The sequence below is a fragment of the Nannospalax galili genome, unplaced genomic scaffold (genome assembly GCF_000622305.1).
Source record: "Nannospalax galili isolate Female #2095 unplaced genomic scaffold, S.galili_v1.0 scaffold255, whole genome shotgun sequence".
NCBI classification, from domain to species: Eukaryota; Metazoa; Chordata; class Mammalia; order Rodentia; family Spalacidae; genus Nannospalax; species Nannospalax galili.
This window is the reverse complement of record NW_008338999.1, coordinates 6,493,779-6,515,865: the sequence shown is the minus strand read 5'-3', so window position 1 is coordinate 6,515,865 and position 22,087 is coordinate 6,493,779. Positions and strand designations below refer to the sequence as shown.

The following is a 22,087-nucleotide window of genomic DNA, read 5'->3' as shown; positions in this document are numbered from 1 at the left end:
GAGGTCTCTCTTTTTTTGTTGTTTTTGTTTTTTTGAAACAAGTTCTTGCAGCCCCAGCTGGCCTGGAACTTGCTATGTAGACCAGGCTGGCCTCCATCTTACAAAAGATTCACTTGCCTCTGCCTCCTGCATGCTAGAATTAGAGTGTACCACCATACCCAGCTTCTTTGGGGTCTCTTAAAATGAAGTATTTTGTGTATGGTTATTTCAGAGTAGAAGTATAAATAAAATCCGTATGCTGTTTATTACAGTTGATCTTTATGTACCAAACTGAGAGTCACTGTAGAAGCAATTATATTCAAGCAGTAAGAAAATGTATCCTGAGCTACTGTACTCAACCATGAAAGGCGTATTTTCTCCAAAACAAAACACTTCTAGGCTTTAATCATCATATATGTAGAAAAATTCTAACTGGACTAAATAAAATCCAGTCTCTTGCTTAAACACAGATTACAGAAAAGAAAGCAAAATTATACCTAATTAAAGTTACCAAGAGTTGGGAGTGGTGGCACACACCTTTAAGCCCAATACATAGAAAGCACAGGCTAGTCTGGTCTACATAGCGATCTCCAGGGCTACACAATGAGACCCTGTCTCAAAAAAAATGTACAGAGAGATAAACATTAGCAATTCATTTGTGATTTATATATATATATATAACTAATCCATAGATAAATCAGACACGGGTAAAAAGGAAAACAAGAAAATATGGGGAAAATCTATATAATTATTTATGAAAATAATCTATTTCCCTTATCTATTAAATATAGATAATAATAGATACCAAAAAACCACATGAGAAATTTATCAATTAAAAAGCCACTTAACAAAAGACCAATTTATACATTCCTTTGAATTATATCCATAAAAAAATTTAACATACAAATCACATTCCCAAACCCAAAAGTATCATTCTAAATAAATGAAATACAGATAAATTTAGTATCCAAATAATTTTTAAAATATTGTCTTAAATCACAGTAAATTATGTTATATAAGAAATGAAACACCAAAATGTCCCTTATATACAACTGTTAAAAAGTTTCAAAACCTGAATTATGGTGCCACAATTTATTTAAGTAAATACTGTTTACTAATGCTTTTATATGAAGCCTGTTTTACTATTTTGTTTGGGTTTTGGGTTTTGACGTTATTGTGGTTTTGAGACAGGGCCTCACTAGATATCCTTGGTTGGCTGGGAATTCACTGGTCTGAAACTCAAGAGATTCACCTGCCTCACCTTCCAAGTGCTGGGATTATGCTAGGAAAAAAGAGCAAATGTTAAAATAACCAAGGCTAGAATTACAGATATTCTGTTATTCTTGAAAAAAAAAAAAATCCTGATTTTGCCCATGTGTCCAAAATTGTGAATGGCAGAAATATTCTCCACAAAAGTCAGGTATTTGGTAAAGCAAGGCACACAGGACCAGAATGTGATAAAGGTGAATTTTCTTTGGCCCTATAACTACTGTAAATATCTTGGAGAGTCTTAAAATAAGTCTTAAAATAAATACTTTTTTTAGAAATCTCATGTAAAGTATACATCTACTGTAATTAAATATTTTTACAATGAATGTTTAAATAAAATGAATAATGCTAAACTCTTAAAAATATCTCAGTTGAAGAGGGGAAAATATCTCATTGTACAGTTGAATGACTGTACAAGGACATTTTAAAAGTCTAATTTGATATGTGAGAATATTCAATATTACACTTAAGTGTATAGAAGTTCAAAATGTTAATTTCCTTTTAGACTCAGTAGAATCTAGTTGAAATATAGAACTGCTTTTTCCTTTCTATGAAATTCTGTGGCATTTGAGATAAACTGATGTAAACATTCAAGTTCTGCATCTTTAAACTCTATACTATCATAAAAGTAACTTGAAAAAAAATCTACCTGCTGCATTTCAAACTCTTCTTCCAGGGCCATGGTCTTCATTTCTAAAAGAGCTATCAATTGGCACTATTCTCTTCCCAACACATTTCACATAGAGGAAAGCAGTTAAGAGATAACAAGTATACAAAGTATAAAAATTTAAATAATCAAGAAGTTATCATTATAAAAGGTTGACACAGTAATACCTTTGAAAGTCATCAAAACACAAACCACAATACACAAAATTTCAATCTCTGTATATATAACACAATCTAGGATACAAGCCCACTTTTTCAAATATGATTTTTTTACCTTATATAAACCATATAGCCCAATGGCATTTTCAAACCTACTAGAAGAGAAAAACAAAAATGATGCCTAATAAAAGCTTGCTTTGACAATATACTTCATAATTCTTAATTACATTTTTATAAACTTTATTAAGAATCTTGAAAATTGTGGGATTTTTAGATACCTAAAATGTACCTGTTACTTTAACAAACCTAATATCCAATAACTTGCTTGTACAAATTTGTTTTGTTTTGTTTTGAGACAGGGTCTCCCTATAGCCCTAGGTAGCCTGGAACTCACTATGTAGACCAAGCTGGCCTAGATTTCACAGAGATCCGCCGCCTCTGGAACTAAAGGTGTGTGTACCACCACACCTAGCCCACTCATAAATTTTTGAAGGGTTAAAACAGGTAGATCTAAATTATCATTAATTGTGAATTCACAGTGTATTAAAACACAGTTGCCCAAACAATACTTATGTGAGCTGAACATCCATCTTTAGTCTTGAACTTTGTGTGTTTGCAAGCCTTGGTTTCTCACAGTAGTGAGTAATAATAGGACATGGGTCTGAGTGTTGTGGCAGTCTTCAAACACCACACTCAAAATATAGTAGTTATCAAATACTCTAAAAGGTAGCCACTGAAAATCATAAATATGGAATTCAGAAATTTTGCTTACTATCATTTTGTTATCACCAGCAAACTGATTTTAAAGGTCTTGTAATTTTAAGTACTTTAAAACTTTGAATGGAGCTGATTAGGCGTGTAACTGTGTTTGCATTAGCAAAGTACAACAGTCAGTTCAACTAGCCAACTGTACTCAGCAGTTCTCAACAATGGTACTTTCGAGAAAACCCTATTTAACAAAATCCATTTGAACTACACAAAAATAGTTATCTTTTTATAGGTTTTATATCTTATAAAGGCTTTATATCTTATCTGTTCTTACATTAGAACAGATTTTTAAAATATATACAATATAAATGAAAAAGTAAAGTAAAATACTTCTCATACTCAGTAGGTAATTCTGCTTATGGTCAATAATTAAATTAAACCTACATTCCAAGTATAGAAAGCATTTTTGCCTCCCACCTCATCTTACTATTTCTTAATATCTCCTCTCTTCTTTGAATCAGCTTATTAAATAGGTCATATAATTTGCACCCTCAACTCCAGTGTTAAAAAAGAAAGAAAACCCACTACTTTAAAGCAAATGGTGGCTCCTTCCCAGCAGCTCTTATGGGGACACAGAAAGGGAACTCAGAATTTAACCACCTCTTCCAGTCACATGATCAGAGTATTCTTGGGGATAGCAGGCTTATGAGAGACCCAAAGAGTTCTCCTAAGCAGCCTTTGAACTTAAAAGTTAGATGCCATTTGGAAGAATGCAGCACAGCAGCAGGGAATGTCTATAAGAAAGTCAGTTTGCTCTTGGTCACTCATGTGTATTACTATTTTTTGGTTGTTGTTTTTATCAAAAGTTGCAGATTAAAGAACATTCCTGCTATAGATCAATGAGTAAATTCTCCATTTAAAAAATTTATATTGTATACAGTATATGCTTAATAGTTCTGATTTCTCCACATGGAAATATTAGGCAATAATAATTATTTTCAAACATTAAATGTATATTTCATCCCTTTAAATTCACTTAAACTTTTTAATGACAACACCCACAAATTCAACTTAAGATAATGTTAAAGATTTCTCTTATTTGTGGAAAAGAAGTACACTAGGAAACTAAAGATAAAGCTCCACTAGTGTAAGAGTCACTGGCTTCGTGGCATAGGAAGTTGGATTGCATTCAGCTGTCTCAAAGCACTAAGAGGTCTGAAGATATACATGGAGAAATAGATTCTCTATGCACTGAATTTAAATATGAATTTTATTCTATGACAAATCGGACCCAGAATATTTTATATAATTGAACAAATAACATTTAGCAATCTTTGCGTAGCAATCTTCTGTATGAATATAAAAATTTCAAATACATCAAAATGTTTTAAAATCATATTTGTTTTTTCACAGCTTTATAGGCAACCGTAAGTTTCAAGCTTTGAATATTCCGTGTGATTTGATATACCTGTACAGAAAGAGTAAGATTTTTTTAAAAATTTAGTAAGAGTAAGTAGATCTAACTTTCAAAAATTGGTATTTGACATTTGTGTGCTCTTGCAAAGAGTGCATAGGACAATTCTGCAGCAATCAAAAAGGTAAACTCTTTATAAACTTAAACTTCAAGTTTCCTCCCAGTATTCCTTCTAATCCTAGTCCCTGGAAATGCTTTCAAGTTTGATTTCCAGATAGTGTATACATATTTAATCCTGAAGCTTGCACACTTCAAACCATTTGAACAGTACAATCAGGTTTAGCATGATGATATCTTCACAGAATCTGGAGAAGTCTTCTGTGCAAGATTAACGTTGCGATTCCTAGGGCACCATCGTGAAAAACCAGATGATAGTACGTGACTACGCTTTAGTGGGGTTTCCTGAAGGTTTAGGATCATAACCGTATAGAAAAGTAGCTGCTATTACAAGGATGGCTCCAAGGAAAAAGACACTAAACAGGATGAAGGAAAACAAAAGAGAAAGTCAGATTAAGGGCAAATCAAGTTCTTCCTATACCTGTACAATAAGACAAATTGCAATTTGGGGAGAGAACTATTCTAAGTAACATGACAAATGAGTTTTGGGTACTTGGCTGAGTGCTTTACAGGCAAAAGCTCATCTAGTTCTCAGAACTACTGGATCAAGTGCTGGTATTCACTTCTCTTTGTACCTATGAGGAAATGGACTTAAAGGACTATACATAATTTGTCAAAAGTCCCAAATAACTGAAAGGCAGTATCTGGATGCAGACACTGGCTATAGAACCTGCTTGTCATCTGGTGCACAAACTCCCAGAACAAAGATGTTCTCACTTCAGTATTTCACCTACACACACATTCTGTACATAAGTCATTCAGTTACAAAAGGTCTCAAGTATTTAGCAACTTGAAACTGTAAAACGAAATTTTCATTCCTTTATGTTAAACCTAGGTAAGTTCAGTTTGAAATCCAAGGAAATGACAACCAAAACTCAGGACCAATTTTTTACAGAATGTTTAACAAAAGGAAATTAGAAGTTGGGCATGGTGGCACATGCCTTTAATCCTAGCACTCAGGAGGCAGAAGCAGGTGGATCTTTGTGAATTCCAGGCCAGCTGGGGCTACAGAGAGACCCTGCCTCAAAACAAACAAACAAACAAAAAAAAAACAGTAAAACAACAACAAAAAAGGAAATTAGATGAAATCCAAGGAATTCCTGCTTTTCTCTTTATTCTGTGTATGTGCAGATGTAAGGGACTTTGTATTAGCTGGAAATGAACTTAGACTACCAATTATTATTTTTAAAAATTTATTTGGGACTGGAGAGATGATTCAGCGCTGGCTGTTCCTGTAGAGGACCTGGGTTCAATTTCCAGCACCCACATGGCAGCTAACAACCATCAGTAACTCCAGTTCCAGAGAAATCCAATGCTGTCTTCTGACCTCTGCGGGCATTGCATGACACAGGTACACTTACATGCAGGCAATATACTCATACACATAAAATAAAAATAAAATATTTTTTAAAAAATTTTATTTGTTGCCGGTATGGTGGTGCATGCCTGTAATCCCAGCACTCGGGAGGCAGAGGCAGTCGGTCTCTGTGAGTTCAAGGCCAGCCTGGTCTACATAGTGAGTTCCAGGACAGCTGGGGCTACAGGGAGACCCTGCTTCAAAAAGACAAAAATAAATAAATAAATAAATTTTTATTTGTATTTTATGTGTATGAGGTTTCACCTGCATGTAAGTGTACCATGTGTGTACAATACCCATGAAGGCCAGGAGAGGTTGTCGGATCCCCTGAAACTGGAGTTACAAATGGCTACTGGCCACCATGTGGGGCTGGGAACTGAACCTGGGTCCTCGCAAGAGCAACCAGTATTCTTAACCACTGAGTCATCTCTCCAGACTCCCAGTTGATACTTTTAATATTCATTGTAAAAGGGCTATTAGAGACATGGATCTACTTTTGGCTTTAAGATTTCTATTAACAGTCCAAAGCCATTACCCTTAACATTAAAAAACCCCCCAAAAAAAAAAAAAAAAAAAAAAAACCTAAAAGGAAAAGGATCATTAATCCTTACCCTTTTGTTTTGTATTATTTTGTTACAGTGTCCCACTATGTAGCCCAGGCTGGCCTCAAACTCATGAAGCTCCTGTCTCGCCTCAGGAATAAAGTGCCCAGTTAGAAGCCTGTGGTAACGTGTTCCCTCCAACATCATCCTCTGGACTCTTCCTGCCCAACCTATAATTTCAGCCATCTGACTCTATGTATCTTGCATGACACTGTCATGGTAGATGCTATTCCCTGCACCCACAATTTCCTTTCTATCGAGAAGCATATAAAGACTCACTCCCAGGCAGAATCACTCCCCTACTTATCACACTGTTACTAACTACTGCATTATTCACATCTCTGTTCCCCTGCTAACCTATGTACTCTTCATTCATGACTGTAAACAAGAGAAACCTATCATGCTAATGATATTTTCACAGATTTAAGCCCCTCCCTAATGAACTATGTATATACTTCCATTGCTATACTGACCATAATATTATAATTTATCATGTGTCTATTTTTCCCTGCTTTTCTGTCATCTCCTGGAGCACAACTGTCTCATTCATACACTCCTTTTTGTCTAGAATCCAGCAGACACATGGTGGATACTTAATAAACTTTTAGAAAATGGAATCATGGTAATACCAACAAACAAAACAAGGCATATAAAAAGGAAAGAATGAAGCTGGGCATGGTGGCGCATGCCTTAATCCCAGCACTTGGGAGGCAGAGGCAGGCAGATCTCTATGAGTTCGAGGCCAGCCTGATCTACATAGCGAGTTCCAGGCCAGCTGGGGCTACAAGGAGATAAAAAAAAAAGGAAAGAATGGGGCTGGAGAGTTGGTTAAGAGCTCGGGTTGTTCTTGTAAAGGACCTGGATTCAATTCCCAGTACCCACACAGAGGCTAACAACCACTCATAATTCAAGTTCCAGTGGATCCAACGCCCTCTTCATGCCCTCTTCTGACCTCTTCAGGCACTGCATGACACAGTGCACTTACATACATGCAAGCAATACACTCATACACAGAAAATAAAAATAAATGAAAAAAACCTTATTTTGAAAAAGGAAAGAATGAAAAGGAAAAAAGAAGAAATAGAAAACAGTATTTTACCTGGTTGGCACAAAATCTTGTAGCCAAAAATAGGATATGAGTGTTGATAATATTATGGACAAGGACGTTGCAAATCCTTTTAGAATATTATCTGCATACTTGATAACAGCAGCTATCACAAGTCCTCCAAGGGCCTGTAAAAGTTTTAAGAGATTTTTTTTTAACCAATATAAAACTGCTTTTCAAAACAATTTCATTACTCAGAGAAGCTTTAAGATTTTTGTTTTATAAAAGTAATTCCAAGCTGGGCGTGGTGGTGCACGCCTTTAATCCCAGCACTTGGGAGGCAGAGGCAGGTGGATCTTTGTGAGTTTGAGGCCAGCCTGGTCTACATAGTGAGTTCCAAGACAGCTGGGGCTACAAGGAGACCCTGTCTCAAAAAGACAAAAAAACAAAAAAGTAATTCCATTATAGTAAATGAATTAATATTAGACACATAACCAATAGACATCTAGTTTTGTTTCAAAGCTTTCAAAGTAATTATTCAAGCAATCTTAAATTTGTTGTAACAGAATTTGATAAATTACAAAACAAATCTATCCTCACCCAATTTAGCAAGTAAACATCACTTGTTTCAATAGATGAAGGTTCTTACTTTTTTTTTTTCAATTTTTACTTCACATGTATGAGTATTATGCCTGAATGTGTATAAGTGCACCCGTGTCGTGCAGTGCCCATGGAGGACAAAAGAGGGCATCAGATTCACTGGAACTGGAGTATGGACAGTTATTATCTGTCATGTGGGTGCTGGGAACTGAACCCAGGTCCTCTGCAAGAGCAGTCAGTGCTCTTAACTGTTAAGCCATCTCTCCAGCCCCAACTTTCATTATTTCTTTTTGTTGTTTTTGTTTGTTTTTTTGTTTTGGTCTTTTTGAGACATGGTCTCCCTTGTAGCCCCAGCTGGCCTGGAACTCACTATGTAGACCATGCTAGCCTCAAACGCACAGAGATCTGCCTACCTCTGCCTCCCTAGGGCTGGGACTAACGTTCACTATTTTTTTTTTTTTTTTTTTTGGACTTTTTTGAGACAGGGTCTCTCTGTAGCCCCAGCTGTCCTGGAACTCACTTTGTAGACCAGACTGGCCTTGAACTCAGAGATCCACCTCCTTCTGCCTCCTGAGTGCTGGGATTAAAGGCATGCGCTACCACGCCTGACCTACTTTTTCTTAATCTTGTCTTTCACAGTGTTAAATTTAAATACCATTGAGTTTCATTCATGATCTTTTTAAAAATCAGTTTTCATTAGGCATTAGGACCAGCTCTATTTTATCTTCCGTGAATAAACTAGATACAATGAGAGAAGCGACAAGAAGGACCCTTCTCTCAGGTATCAGCACGTCAGTATCCACTTTCTCTATATTGAAGCAAAAGACCTTATTGCTTTACCTGAAGAACAACAACTATCCATGTCAGTTGATTATATCCTTGAAAAAATCCATTGTTTGATACCAATTCTCCATCATAAATATATACACCCATCAATCCAAATATACTCCCAAAGAAACCTAAAAGAAAGTGAAATCTAGGTCATGTATCAGTTTTTCTGAAGAGACATTTTTTTCTGTTGACAATACAATGAACTTTATCCTTTTTCATCTGCCCCCTTCCCCTTCCCACCTCTCAGTCACAGGTGCACACCATGTAGCACAAGCTGGGCTGGAGCTCCTGCTCCTCTTGCCTTGGTCTCCCGGGTGCTAGGATTACAGCTTATACCACCCTCCCCACCTTAATTGTTTCTTTTTGATGAAAATTGAATACTTTTAAATATCTTACTTGATTTATATAAAAAAGTATACAGAATATTATGACTACAAAACAAATATATAAGCAGACAGACATAAGAATATTTTTAAAATAGTTTACCAACCTCAGAACACTTTAATACTAATATATTTATAAATTACACAATTATATTGTTCTATTCAAGTATCTGTAAAATGCTTGCCTTTACAGATCATTGTATCTTGTGTTTTCCTATTGGTACCACTTTTTTTTGGTCTTTTTGAAACAGTCTCCCTGTAGCCCTTTTGGCCTGGAACTCACTATTGTAGACCAGGTTGGCCTTGAACTCAGAGATTCGCCTGCCTCTGTCTCCTGAGTGCTGGGATCAAAGGCGTGGGCCCAGTGGTACCATATTTTTGTTACATTCATATACACATAATACAAAAGCTCACACATGTGACATAGCATTTCCTCCATATTCAGAAATTTTAAAGTACAGTAAGGCATGGTGGTCCCAGCACTCAGAGGCACAGGCAGGCAAATCTCTGTGAGATAGAGGCCAGCCTGGTCGACATAGCGACTTTCAGGCCAGCTGGGGCTACAGGGAGACCTTGTCTCAAAACAAAACAAACAACAAAACCCCCAAATGTTTAAAAAGTACAATACTATATATATATATATAAAATTCCAGGTTAAGAATTAGGCCAAGCCAACATCAGAATCTGTATTTCCTCCTAAAGACTCACTGTTAGGGAAACAGCTCGAAGAAATTCACTACTGAATTCCTCATCTCCAGAATACAGCCCACAAACAACTGAGCTAAGAATTCCAGGAGCATCACTGGCCTATTGACATCTAAAGGGCCACCTCTTATGTGACATCTTTAGAATATATGCAGTCAAAGAGGGTGCTAGGAAATTCTATTTTATCTTCCCTGAATAAGCTAGATACAATGAAAAGTGACAAAAAGGCCCTTCCCTCAGGTATCAGCACGTCACTACCCACTTTTTAAAATAAAGTGTGTGAAATATAAAAAGTTCATTTATCTCAGCCCTAAGGTTTTAATGTTTCTAATTTTTAAACATTAGATTAACATAAAATTAGCCATGGAACATGACTTTTAAAAAATGCTTTAAGGCACAACTTTTTAATAACTTTAAAAAAATATTTTATTATTTTTATTTTATGTGTATGAATGTGTTGCCTGCATGTATGCAAGTGCACCTGTGTTGTGCAATGCCACGGAGGTCAGAAGAGGGCTTTGGATTCCCCTGGAACTGGAGTTAAGGACGGTTTGTAGCTGCCATGTGGGTGCTGGGAATCGAACCCAGGTCCTCTGCAAGAGCAGTCAGTGCTCTTGCTCTTAACCTCTGAGCTATCTCTCCAGCCCCAAGGCACAACTTTTTAAATTTAATTTTTTAAAGAAGGTAACATTTGGCCGGGCGTGGTGGTGCACGCCTGTAGTCCCAGCACTTGGGAGGTAGAGGCAGGCGGATTTCTGTGAGTTCAAGGCCAGCCTGATCTACATAGTGAGTTCTAGGACAGCTCGGGTTACAGAGAGACCAAAAGACCAAAAAAAAGGTAACATTTGATAATTACTAAAACACATATGTTACAGGTTGGAGCTAAAATGTCCTCCAAAGGCCTAAGTATTAAGACTTGGTCTCTCTCTGTGGCATTATTGGGCAAGGGGTGGTAAAAGTTTTAAGAGGTGGGGCTTAGTGGGAGGTCTCAGGTCATAGGAGGCATACCCATTGGGGCCAAGTGACCATCAACTGAAACTCCCAAAACTTTAAGATAAAATAAACTTTGTCTCTTTACAAACTAATTCATCTCAGGTGTTTGTATAGAGACACAAAGCTGACTAACAGCACACAAGCAGACATGTGTATCATGTCTGTATAAAGGCCTGCTACTACATTCTAGAGGTGGCCTAATATTCCACTGTCTGGATGACAGTATCAAATATGTACATCATTTGTGTTGTTCCAAATGCTTTATGGACACTGGCCCTGGAACTCGTTATGTAGACCAGGCTGGTTTCAAACTCAGAGATCTGCCTGCCTCTGCCTCCAGAGTGCTAGGATTAAAGGCATGCACTACCACACCCAGCTCTGTTTTATTCTTGAAGGATAAATTTTTATTCAGATGTGGAATTCTTGTATCAAAGCCTACATTTATTTAAGAATTTGATGAGCATTTCCAAATGGAGATCCAAGGAGGTTATATCAATGTATTTCTTGGCAACCACACGACATAAAGCTCCTGTTTTCCTACTTGCTGGCTAACATTTGATCTTAAGAATTTGCTAGTCTTTGACAATTTGATATTAAAAAATGTTATTGCACTGTTTTAATTTTTATAATCTTAAATTGTCAGTAACTTGTAAGTACTCTTTTAAAATTCAGTCAGCGTGCCACTTTTTCCAAGAATGCTCTATCATGTCAAACCAAAGAATAAGAAATCCCCAAACACCCTAGGATCATAAATTCTGTCTTGTCCTCCATTTTTATTATGCAATTCAAGAAACTTTTAAGTAGCCTGCAGAAACCTTGACTATTTCTTTCATTGTTTTCTCTTTGCATATCTATATACCTAACATCAGTGCTTTCCACATGTATATTTAAGGTACTTCATTCTAAACACTTCACATGACTACTCTCATTTACTCCTCATAGCAACACATGAACTACATTTTATAGATAAGGAATGATATAGATATAGATAGTTATGAACTACATTTATAGATAAGGAAAGTGAGGCACAGGAAGGTAAAGTAACTTCTCTGAGGTCACATAGATGGCAAGTGATGAACTCATGATTTGAGCAGTATGACTTCCAGCATGCCCAGCCAATCCCAAGGTTTCTTGACCATTGTTACAGATGCATTCTTTATGAAACAGCACATTAAACTGTTTAATGCTTTCAAGTCTGAGGATTTGTGTTCTAGACAGGCTAAATGAATTGAATCAAATTTTGCTTTAAAAATATTTGCATGGCTGGGTGTGGTAGCACACACCTGTAGTCCCAGCACTTAGGGAGGCAGAGGTAGGCGGATCTCTGTGAGTTCAAGGCCAGCCTGGTCTACATAGTGAGTTCCAGGCCAGCTAGGGCTATAGAAAGACCCTGTTTCAAAAAGGACCCCCCACCAAAAAAAATTTGCCTTTGCCAGGTATGGTGGTGCACACCTTTAATCCCAGCACTTGAGAGGCAGAGTCAGGTAGACCTCTGTGAGTCTGAGGCCAGACTGATCTCCATAGCAAGTACCAGAGTAACCAGAGCTGCACAGTGAGACCTGTCTAAAAAGGAAAGGGGGGAGGGGGAGAGAGGGAGACGGGGGGAGGGAGAGAGAGAATCTGTTGATACAAATTGTGGGGCAAAATATTTTTAGAGGCATCAAAGACCCAAGGACAGAGGCTTAAAACAGAAGATGCCAATCTGAAATGAGTCACTTCTCACATACACTTGTATATGTAGTACTATCCAAGATGGATAATAAACCAGGAATAGGGCTGGAGAGATGGCTCAGCAGTTAAGAACACTGGTTGTTCTTGCAGAAGACCCAGGTTTGAATCCCAGCACCCACATGGCAGCTAACAACTGTCCATAACTCCAGTCCCATGGGATCCGACAGCCTCTTCTGACCTCTGTGGACATTGCACAACATAGGTGCACTTATCTACATGCAGGCAATACATGCATACACATAAAATAAAAATAATAAAAATTTTTAAAAAAACAGGCATAATAAACGTCAGACTCCTTACATGAGCACTTAGCAACAGTATTGTAAAGAATTTAAATATTCGTCCAAAAGCAATCCTACAACACATGGATTTTCTTTCTTCTTCTTAGCTATTTACCTTCAGTTAGAAAAAGGATATGGTGCAGGGTGTGGTGGCGTACGCCTGTAGTCCCAGAACTTGGGAAGCAGATGCAGGTGGATCTCTGTGAGTTCAAGGCCAGCCTGGTCTACATAGTGAGTTCCAGGCCAGCTGGGGCTATAAGAGAGACCCTGTTTCAAAAAGACCAAAAAAGAAAAAGGCTATGGTAATTAAGAGCCAAAACATATCACTAAAATAAAACAGCATGTTATGACTTTACAGGAGATGAAAATTTCATCATTTCCATCTTCTTTCAATTGAGGAGTAAAATACATAGGATCTTTGCAGCATCTTCTATGAAGGAAGATGCAACCTGGAGCAACACACTAAGGCTCCAAAGCTGAGGACAGGAGCAGCCTACACTGGGATGTCATCACCCTAAAATCCCATATCATGTATACAAGGAATTCATTTAAAATGGTTTTCTAAAAGCAAAATCATCACCATTTGTACCACCAGCAGATTTTTATGCAAGGCTTATGCACTTAAAGACTTAATAGAAATCTGTAAATGTAATAACATAATCTTTTTCTGCTTTCTTTTTCAAAAAAGGGTCTCTTTGCAGCCCAACTGGCTTCAAGCTCGGGATCAGAGTAAGCACCACCATACCTGATGAGGGTACTTGTTTAAAAAATAGATATTAGAAAGCCTTTAAAACTTACCAAGCTGAATGTTTCTTATCCATACCGACTGCTTTGTTTCTTTTAAGATTTTCTCAAAATAAACTCCAGCAAAGCCACTTGAAAAACATGCTGTGAGAACTGCCATGAGGCCTACAAACTGAGAGCCAGCTGAAAGCTCCTTGGAATCAAGCTCTTGAGAATCAGAAGGCCACTGAATAAAAAGAAAAATAACATTGAAGAGGCCAGTGTGATAACTCAGTGGGTAAGGACACCTGCCACCAAGCCTGACAGCCTGACTTCTATCCCCAGGACCCACATGGTGGAAGGAGAGAACCAACTCCCGCAAGTTGTCTCTGGTCTCCAACAAGAGCACTGTGGCAGGCATATGTCAGATTAGTCCTTTTTGTAGATGATATGATACTAGATCTAAGAAATCCCAAAAGTTTCACCAGAAAACTCCTAGAACTGATCAACACTTTCAGTAAAGTGGCAGGTTACAAAATCTACAAAAATCTGTAGCCTTTCTACATACCAATAACAAGCAATCAGAGAAAGTGTACATGTAAACACTCCCCTTCTCTTGTCAGTAAAGTGGCAGGTTACAAAATTAACCTCCAAAAGTCTATAGCCTTTCTATATACCAATGATAAGCAGTCAGAGAAAGAGCACAGGGAAACCCTCCCATTCACAATAGCCACAAAAAAAAAAAAAAACCTCAGAATAAACCTGACCAGAGACATTAAAGATCTCTACAACAAAAAATTTAAATCCTTAAAGAAAGAGATTGAGGAAGACACCAGGAGATGGAAGGATCTCCCATGTGCATGGATTAGAAGAATTAATATTGTGAAAATGACCATCCTACCAAAAGCAATATATATATTCAGTGCACTCTCAATCAAAATCTTCATGACATACTTCACAGAATTAGAAAAAAAAAATCTTTAAATTCATCTGGAATCACAAAAGGCCCCAGATAGCCAGAGCAGCCCAGAACACAAAGAGCAATGCTGGGGGCATTACTATACCAGATCTCAAAGTGTACTACAGAGCTATAGTCATAAAAACACTGTGGTATTGGCACAAAAATAGACACACAGATCAATGGAACATAAGAAGACCCAAATCTGAGTACAGGCAATTTCAGCCACCTGCTACTTGACAAAGGTGCTAAGAACGCACAATGGAGGAAAGATAGCATCTTCAACAAATGGTGCTGGCAAAACTGGATCTCCACCTGAAGAATGAAATTAAATCCTTATCTTTCACCTTGCACAAAAGTCAACTCCAAATGGATCAAAGACCTCAATGTGAAACTGGAAACTCTGGAATTGTTAGAAGAAAACATTGGCAGTAACCTACAAGATATAGATAAGGAAAGGACTTTCTAAATCAGATACCAGTTGCTCAGGAATTAAGGTCAAGAATCAACAAGTGGGACATCATTAAACTAAAAAGCTTCTGTATAGCAAAAAAAAAAAAACTATCAAGAAAGTGAAGAAAAAACCCAGAGTGGGAAAAATTCTTCACCAGTGACACATCTGACAGGTTTAACATCCAAAATATATAAAGAACTCAAAAAACAAAGAATCAAAAAAACAAATCACCCAACTAAAAGATGGGCTAAAGATCTAAACAGAGTTCTCAAAGGAAGAAATCAATATGGCTAAGAAACATCTCAAAAAGTGTTCAACCTTGGAAGTCTGAAGAGAGCATCAGATCCCCTGGAACTGGAACTGGAGTTACAGATGGTTGTAAGCCACTATGCGAGTGCTGGGAATCAAACCCGGGTCCTTGAAAGAACAGCCAATGCTCTTGACCGCTGAGCCATCTCTCCATCCCAGATATCAGAATTTTTTTTAATATTTTATTTATTTTTATTTTATGTGTATGTGTGTATTGCCTGCATGTAGGTAAGTGTGCCCATGTCATGCAATGCCCGCGGAGGACAGAAGAGGCTGTCGGATTCCCCGGGACTGGAGTTACAGGCAGTTATTAGCTGCCATGTGGGTGCTGGGATTCAAACCCAGGTCTTCTGCAAGAACAGCCAGTGTTCTTAACCGCTGAGCCATCTCTCCAGCCCTGATATCAGAATTTTTTAAAAGATTTATTTTATTTTAAAAATCAAATAATTACATTGTTAGTAATTTGAGAAATGCAAATTAAAACCGCCTTAAGATTTTGTCTTACCCCAGTCAGATTAACTAAAATCAAGAGAGCTAAAGATACCAAATGCTGACAAAGATGTGGAGAAAGGGGAATGCTCATCCATTGCTGGTGGGATTGCAAATTCATCCAACCCCTATGGAAATCAGTGTGGAGAGCCCTAAAAAAACAAAAAATGAGGCTGGGTGTGGTAGCGCATGCCTTTAATCCCAGCACTCAGGAGGCAGAGGCAGAGGCAGAGGCAAGCAGTCTCTGAGTTTGAAACCAGCCTGGTCTGCATAGCGAGTTCCAGGTCAGCTGGGTCTACAGAGAGACCCTGTTCAAAAAAAAAAAAACTAAAAATGAACCTACCACATGACCCATATATATCACTCCTTGGCATATACCCAAAGGATTTCTTCTATTGCAGAGATACTAGCACATCCATGTTTGTGGCTGCTCTTTTCACAGTAGCTAAGAGATGGAAGCAACCTAAGTGCCCCTCAGTTGATGAGTGGATAATGAAAATGTGGTTCATTTATAAAATGGAGTTTTACTCAGCAGTAAAGAAAGGTGAAATCATGAAATTTGCAGGTAAGTGGATGGATCTAGAAATTGTTATACTAAGTGAAGTAACAGACTCAGAAAAACAAAAGACATATGTTCTCCCTCATATGTGGATCCTAGCCCCATTTTGTGAGTGCATATCCTGATGTAACTGTAGGAACCAGGAAAATGGAAGGTAACCAGGGAGGTAAAGGGAAAGAAGGAACCCAAGAGAGAATAGAAGACAGGCATTACTAAGGGAGAAATGTGTAAAAAAGGGGTAGTTAAAAGGGGGGAGGGAGAAGGAGGGCTATACAAAGAACTGTGGGAATAAAGGGGAAGGAGCTCAAAAGAGATGGGACCATAGCATATAAAAAATCATCAAGGGTGAAATGGGGGGGACAATTTAAATGGGAAAGGCAGGGAGGGAGGATGAAATAAAAGATCAGTAGGAAAAGATGTAAGAAATAAGGAAAGCATTAACTAGAGAAGTGTCAGTGTCAGGAGAGAGGCAGACAAGCAGGTTCAGAACGCAGGAAGGTTTTACTGGCTGACTGGACATAAAGGCAGAAGAAAGTCTAGAACAACCCCCAAGTTGAGTAAATGATTGGGGAAAAAAAATAGAAACGAACAGGTTTGATGAGGAAGAAGTAAAGTTTAATTTTACATAATCTGAGCTTAGAAGGTCCACTGAATAAGTGAAGATATTCAATAGGTTTTTCAATATACAAATCTGAAACTACAACTGATAAACAGAGCTGATGACACCAACTAAAGGGTCATCAGCCTGTGGTGTTAATAAAAAACTCCAAAATAGGTGGATCTCCACAAACGAGGGCATAACTTAAGAGAAACAGCAAGTCCATAAACATGCCCATTACCTAAAGGGAATATCAAGAAGAGGGCTCCAGGGCTAGTGAGATAGCTCAGTGAGTAGAGGTGCTTGCTGCCAAACCTGATGACCTGAGCTCAATCCCCAGGACCCACATGGTAGGAGAGAATCCTTTTGAAAGTTGTCCTGACTTCCACATGTGCACTGTGACATGCATACACCAGTGTTTATACACACAATAATTAATTAATTAATTAATTAATTAAGAAAATAGCCAGGCATAATGGTTCCTGCCTATACTCGCAGCAAAAAGAAGGCAGAGTCAGAAGGGTCACCAGAAATTTGAGGCCAGCCTGATCTAAAGAGGGAATTCTGGGCCAGCCAGGGCTGTAAAACAAACTTTTTTTGTGTGTGGTACTGGGAACCAAACTTAGGATCATTTGCACAGAATCAAGTGCTCTATCAGAGAGCTACACCCCAGCCCAACTGTTCAGTTTTTTGGTTCAAATAATTTATTTATTCATTTATTTCTATCATTTACAGTCTCAATGTAGTATCTTACACAAAGGAAATCATTAAAAATATCTGTCAGCATTTATTTGCCTCAATAAATAATAGAACTATATTCTCTAGACAAAATAAATAAAAGCTTTCAAACTGTGATAAAAATGGAAGGCATACTTATCTTGAATAGTTACCTGTACAAAAGCAACTCCTGTCATCAGAATTACTAGGGAGAGCCACTGGTATACACCCAATTTTTTGCCAAGCATAGACACAGAAAATAATGCTGTTGTAAGAATTTTCAACTGATATGTGACCTAGAAAAGAAAACAGTATTATTAGTGTTTTATTGTTTCTTTTTTTTTTTTTTTTAACCTGTTTTTAAAAATCTTTTTGAGACAGGGTCTCCCTGTAGCCCCAGCTGTCCTGGAACTCACTATGTAGACCAGGCTGGCCTTGAACTCACAGAGATCAGCCTACCTCTACCTCCCAAGTGCTGGGATTAAAGGCATGCACCACCACACCCGGTGTTTTATTGATTCTTAAAGTACTATTGAAAATATATTTTAAGTACCTGATAAGTGGCTGCATCTAGATTTGACAGTGCCACATACAGTAAATTATTCTGAAGAGTATAGATCCCTGATGGAATGGCAAGCTTAAGTGTTTCCATGGGTTTGTTAAGAATTTCATCATGTAGCACTCGATTCAGGGTTCTCACGCTGCACTCTGGAATAAACAAGTGAAATGCAGAAAACTAGTCACTAGTAAATCTGATAAGTTATAAGTTTCTCCTGTAGAGGTCTTAGTTTTCTCATTTAAAAAAGGGGGGGGCAGATGTGGTGATTCATGTGTTTAATCCCATCACTTCGGAGACAGAGGCTGGTGGACCACTGTGAGTTCTAGACCAGTCTGGTCTATATAGTGAGTTCTAGGCCAGCCAGGGCTACACAGTGAGAACCCCCCAGGAAAATGAGCTACATTAAAATACATCTCAGTATAAAATTTATACCTTTATAAGGCCGATTGTTTAAACATTAAATATTACAAGGTAATATATTGAGATTCTTATACTTTTAATAAACAGATTATATAAATACATATGCATACATGTATACAAGCATATTTACAATTACCAAAATCTCAAAGTATTATCAACCAAGTATACTTTTTTGTTGTTGTTGTTTTAAGACAGGGTCTCCCTGTAGCCCCAGCTGTTCTGGAACTCACTATATAGACCAGGCTGGCCTTGAACTCACAGAGATCCACCTGCCTCTGCCTCCTGAGTGCTGGGATTAAAGGTGTGCACCATCATGTCCATCCCCAAGTATTTTTTATAAAAAAAAATTATTTAGTTATTTTATGTATACAAGTGTTTTGCCTGCATGTAAGTATACCCATGTAGGCAATGACCACAGAGGCCAGAAGAGGGCACTGGATCCCCTGCAACAAGAGTTATGAACAGTTAGCCTCCACATGGGTCCTGGGAACCAAACCTAGGTCCTCTGCAAGAGCAATCAATGCACTTAACCACTGAGCCATCTTGCTCCAGTCCCCAACCAAGTATACTTGCTTTATTGTCATAACATTTATGAAGCTTTATATTTTATACATTCCTTTTATCATCAGTCATTCATGCCAATTAATACCTGTGAAGACATTAATAATCAAAGAGGGTAAATGAGTTAGGGAATGGGTTTAGCTACAGACAAGGGAAAACCCAGTAGCTCAACTTGTCACACAGTATGAATCTAGATCTAAAGTTTCTACAGCAGCTCAGGGACCCAGGCTCTCTCCATATCTAAACACATTGGCTTTTACCTTTACAGTTTTCATCTACTAAAGAATTCTCGCACTGAGCTGTACACCCTTTGCCCAACCAGTCAGGCTTTCTCTTCTGTGAATGGCCCTTTTACATCTTTCGCCAGTTGCTCTAAGTTGTCCTCTGACCTACACATGTGCACCACAGCAGGCACTTCTGCTCCCCAAATTAACTGCTAACAAACTAATTAATTAAATGTAATGGAAATTTTTTTAAGTGTTTATGTTTTTGTGATACAGTGTCTCCCTATATCCCTAGCTGGCCATGCACTCACTACATAGACCAATCTGGCCTTCATCTCACAAAGATTCAAGTGCCTCTGCCTCCCAAGTGCTGGGATTAAAGACGTGAGCTTCAATAAAAGTTTTTTAAAGATAAACAAAGAACAAACAGATGACCCAGCAGTTCTGCTCCTAAATATATATGCCCCCCACAAAAAAATGAAGGCAGACTCCAACAGATAACTGCACAAGTACTGCAGCATTAACCACTGTTCATACCAGCATCAACTGCAGCCGAAAGGCAGTGATAACCAGTGTCTACCAACATACGAGTAAGAAAACAAAATGTGATGTACAACGAAATAGTGCTTAGATATAAAAAACAAAAATCTGTCACAGACTGAAAATATGCCAAATGAAATAAGCCAGACATGAAAAGACAAACATTATATAATCCAACTTACATGAACTATCTAGAATAGGCAAATTTGTGAAAATAGAAAGCACATTAGAGGTTATCAAGAACTAGTGGAAAAGGTGAATGGGCAATTATTACTTAATAGTTACAGAGTTCTGTGTAGTGTAATGAGAAAGTTTTAGGAGGGGCTAGAGAGATAGCTCAGCAGTTAAGAGCACTGGCTGTTCTTGCAGAGAACCCAAGTTCAATTCCCAGCACACACATGGAGGCTGACAACCTTCTTAACTTCAGTTCCAGGGGAATCCAATGCCCTTTTCTGACCTCCACAGGCATTACATGACATGATGCACCTACATACATGCAGGCAATACACTCATGCACGTAAAAATAATAAATATAAAAAAAGTTTTGGAAATAGTGATAACTATGTAAACTGAATACAATGAATGTGATAACTTGATATACTCACACACACACACACACACACACACACACACACACACACACATGCACGCACTATCACAACTTTAAAAAAATTAAAGTCAGGTATGATGGCATAGTCCTATAATCCCAGCACTAGGGAGACTGAGATAGGATAATTGAAAGTTTGAGCTACACAGCAAGATACTACCTCAGAAAATAAAAATCACAATTGAATGCTCCAAAACCCATTGAACTGTATATTTATTTGTTTTTGTTTTTTGTTTGGGGGTTTTTTGTTTGTTTGTTTTTTGGGGGTTGTTGTTTTTTGGTTTTTTTTTTTTTTTTGTCTTTTTGAGACAGGGACTCCTTGTAGCCACAGCTGGCCTGAACTTGTTATGTAGACCAGGCTGGCCTCAAACTTACAGAGAGCCACCTGCCTCTGCCTCCTGAGTGCTGGAACTAAAGGCACCACGCTCAGCTTGAACTGTATATTTAAAATGACTGAATATATGCCCAAAACCTAGGTTCAATATCCAACACAACTCCCATCACAAAAGGCTCAGTTGGGACTGAAATGTATCTCAGTGGTGCAGCAGGTACCTAGCATGTGCTTAGCATGTGTAAAGTCGTAAGATCAATCTTAATATTATTTTTTTTTATTTTATGTATGCATGTACTGCCTGCATGTAGGTAAGTGCACCCATGTCATTCAATGCCTGCAGAGGACAGAAGGGGCTGTCAGATCCCCTGGAACTGGAGTTATGGACAGTTGTTAGCTGCCATGTGGGTGCTGGGATTTGAACCTCGGTCTTCTGCAAGAACAGCCAGTGTTCTTAACTGCTGAGCCATCTCTCCAGCCCCATTAAGATCAATCTTTAACACCAAAGAACAACAAATGGATAAGTTGAACAGTTTGTCAATTATATCTCAATGACGCTCTTCAAACTGTACCAAATGAGTGAGTTATTGTTGGATTAATCAATATAACAAATAAAAGTCTTTACTAAAATATTGTTTTGGGCCCTCTAATATTTTAACAAAGACATAGAATTTACTATTTTTCTCAAATGTATTAAACTATACATGTAAGAAACTAGGATTTATACTTATAACATTAAGTAGAAATGAATCACAGACAAGACTAGAATGGGTTTATTACTATATTAAAACTCTCTTAACACCTGGCTTGCTCTCCTATCCTCAGGCCTCTTGGGGTGGGTCTATCGCGCAGCCCTCCACACCTTGACTCCCCTGGCCTCATTCGACCTTCCATCACCCCCGCTGTTCTCTGCTCCTGGTTTGGGCCTTGTGCCATTCCTAGTCTTGGGGCCCTTGACACCTGGGGAGCCAGTGCTGCTTCCTGATCCTTTTAACCTGGACAGGCGTGGTGCCTTCCTTGGGCTCCAGGAGGACTGCTTCTGGACCTGGCCCTGCCCTCACCTCCCTCTGCTTCCCTGGACCTGCACCACTGGCTAACTCTCCTGGCCTGCTCTCCTATCCTCAGGCCTCTTCGGGTG

At 38.2% G+C, this 22,087-nt stretch overlaps 1 protein-coding gene across 2 annotated transcripts in view; it reads right to left on the bottom strand.

Moving 5' to 3' along the window:
- Positions 1 to 1,319: 1,319 nt before the first annotated feature.
- Slc35a3 (solute carrier family 35 member A3) overlaps positions 1,320 to 22,087 on the bottom strand; it is a 42,430-nt gene continuing 21,662 nt past the window's right edge. The window contains exons 3-8 of one of the 2 annotated variants that reach the window (XM_029563840.1): positions 18,261 to 18,415; positions 17,881 to 18,003; positions 13,699 to 13,870; positions 8,817 to 8,935; positions 7,431 to 7,564; positions 1,320 to 4,728 (exon numbers count right to left, since the gene is read on the bottom strand). In XM_029563840.1, coding sequence (XP_029419700.1) covers positions 4,638 to 4,728; positions 7,431 to 7,564; positions 8,817 to 8,935; positions 13,699 to 13,870; positions 17,881 to 18,003; positions 18,261 to 18,415 — 794 coding nt within the window. In that variant the 3' untranslated portion in view covers positions 1,320 to 4,637. The remainder of the gene's footprint in view (positions 4,729 to 7,430; positions 7,565 to 8,816; positions 8,936 to 13,698; positions 13,871 to 17,880; positions 18,004 to 18,260; positions 18,416 to 22,087) is intronic. The other variant, XM_008833694.3, reaches the window with a different exon arrangement.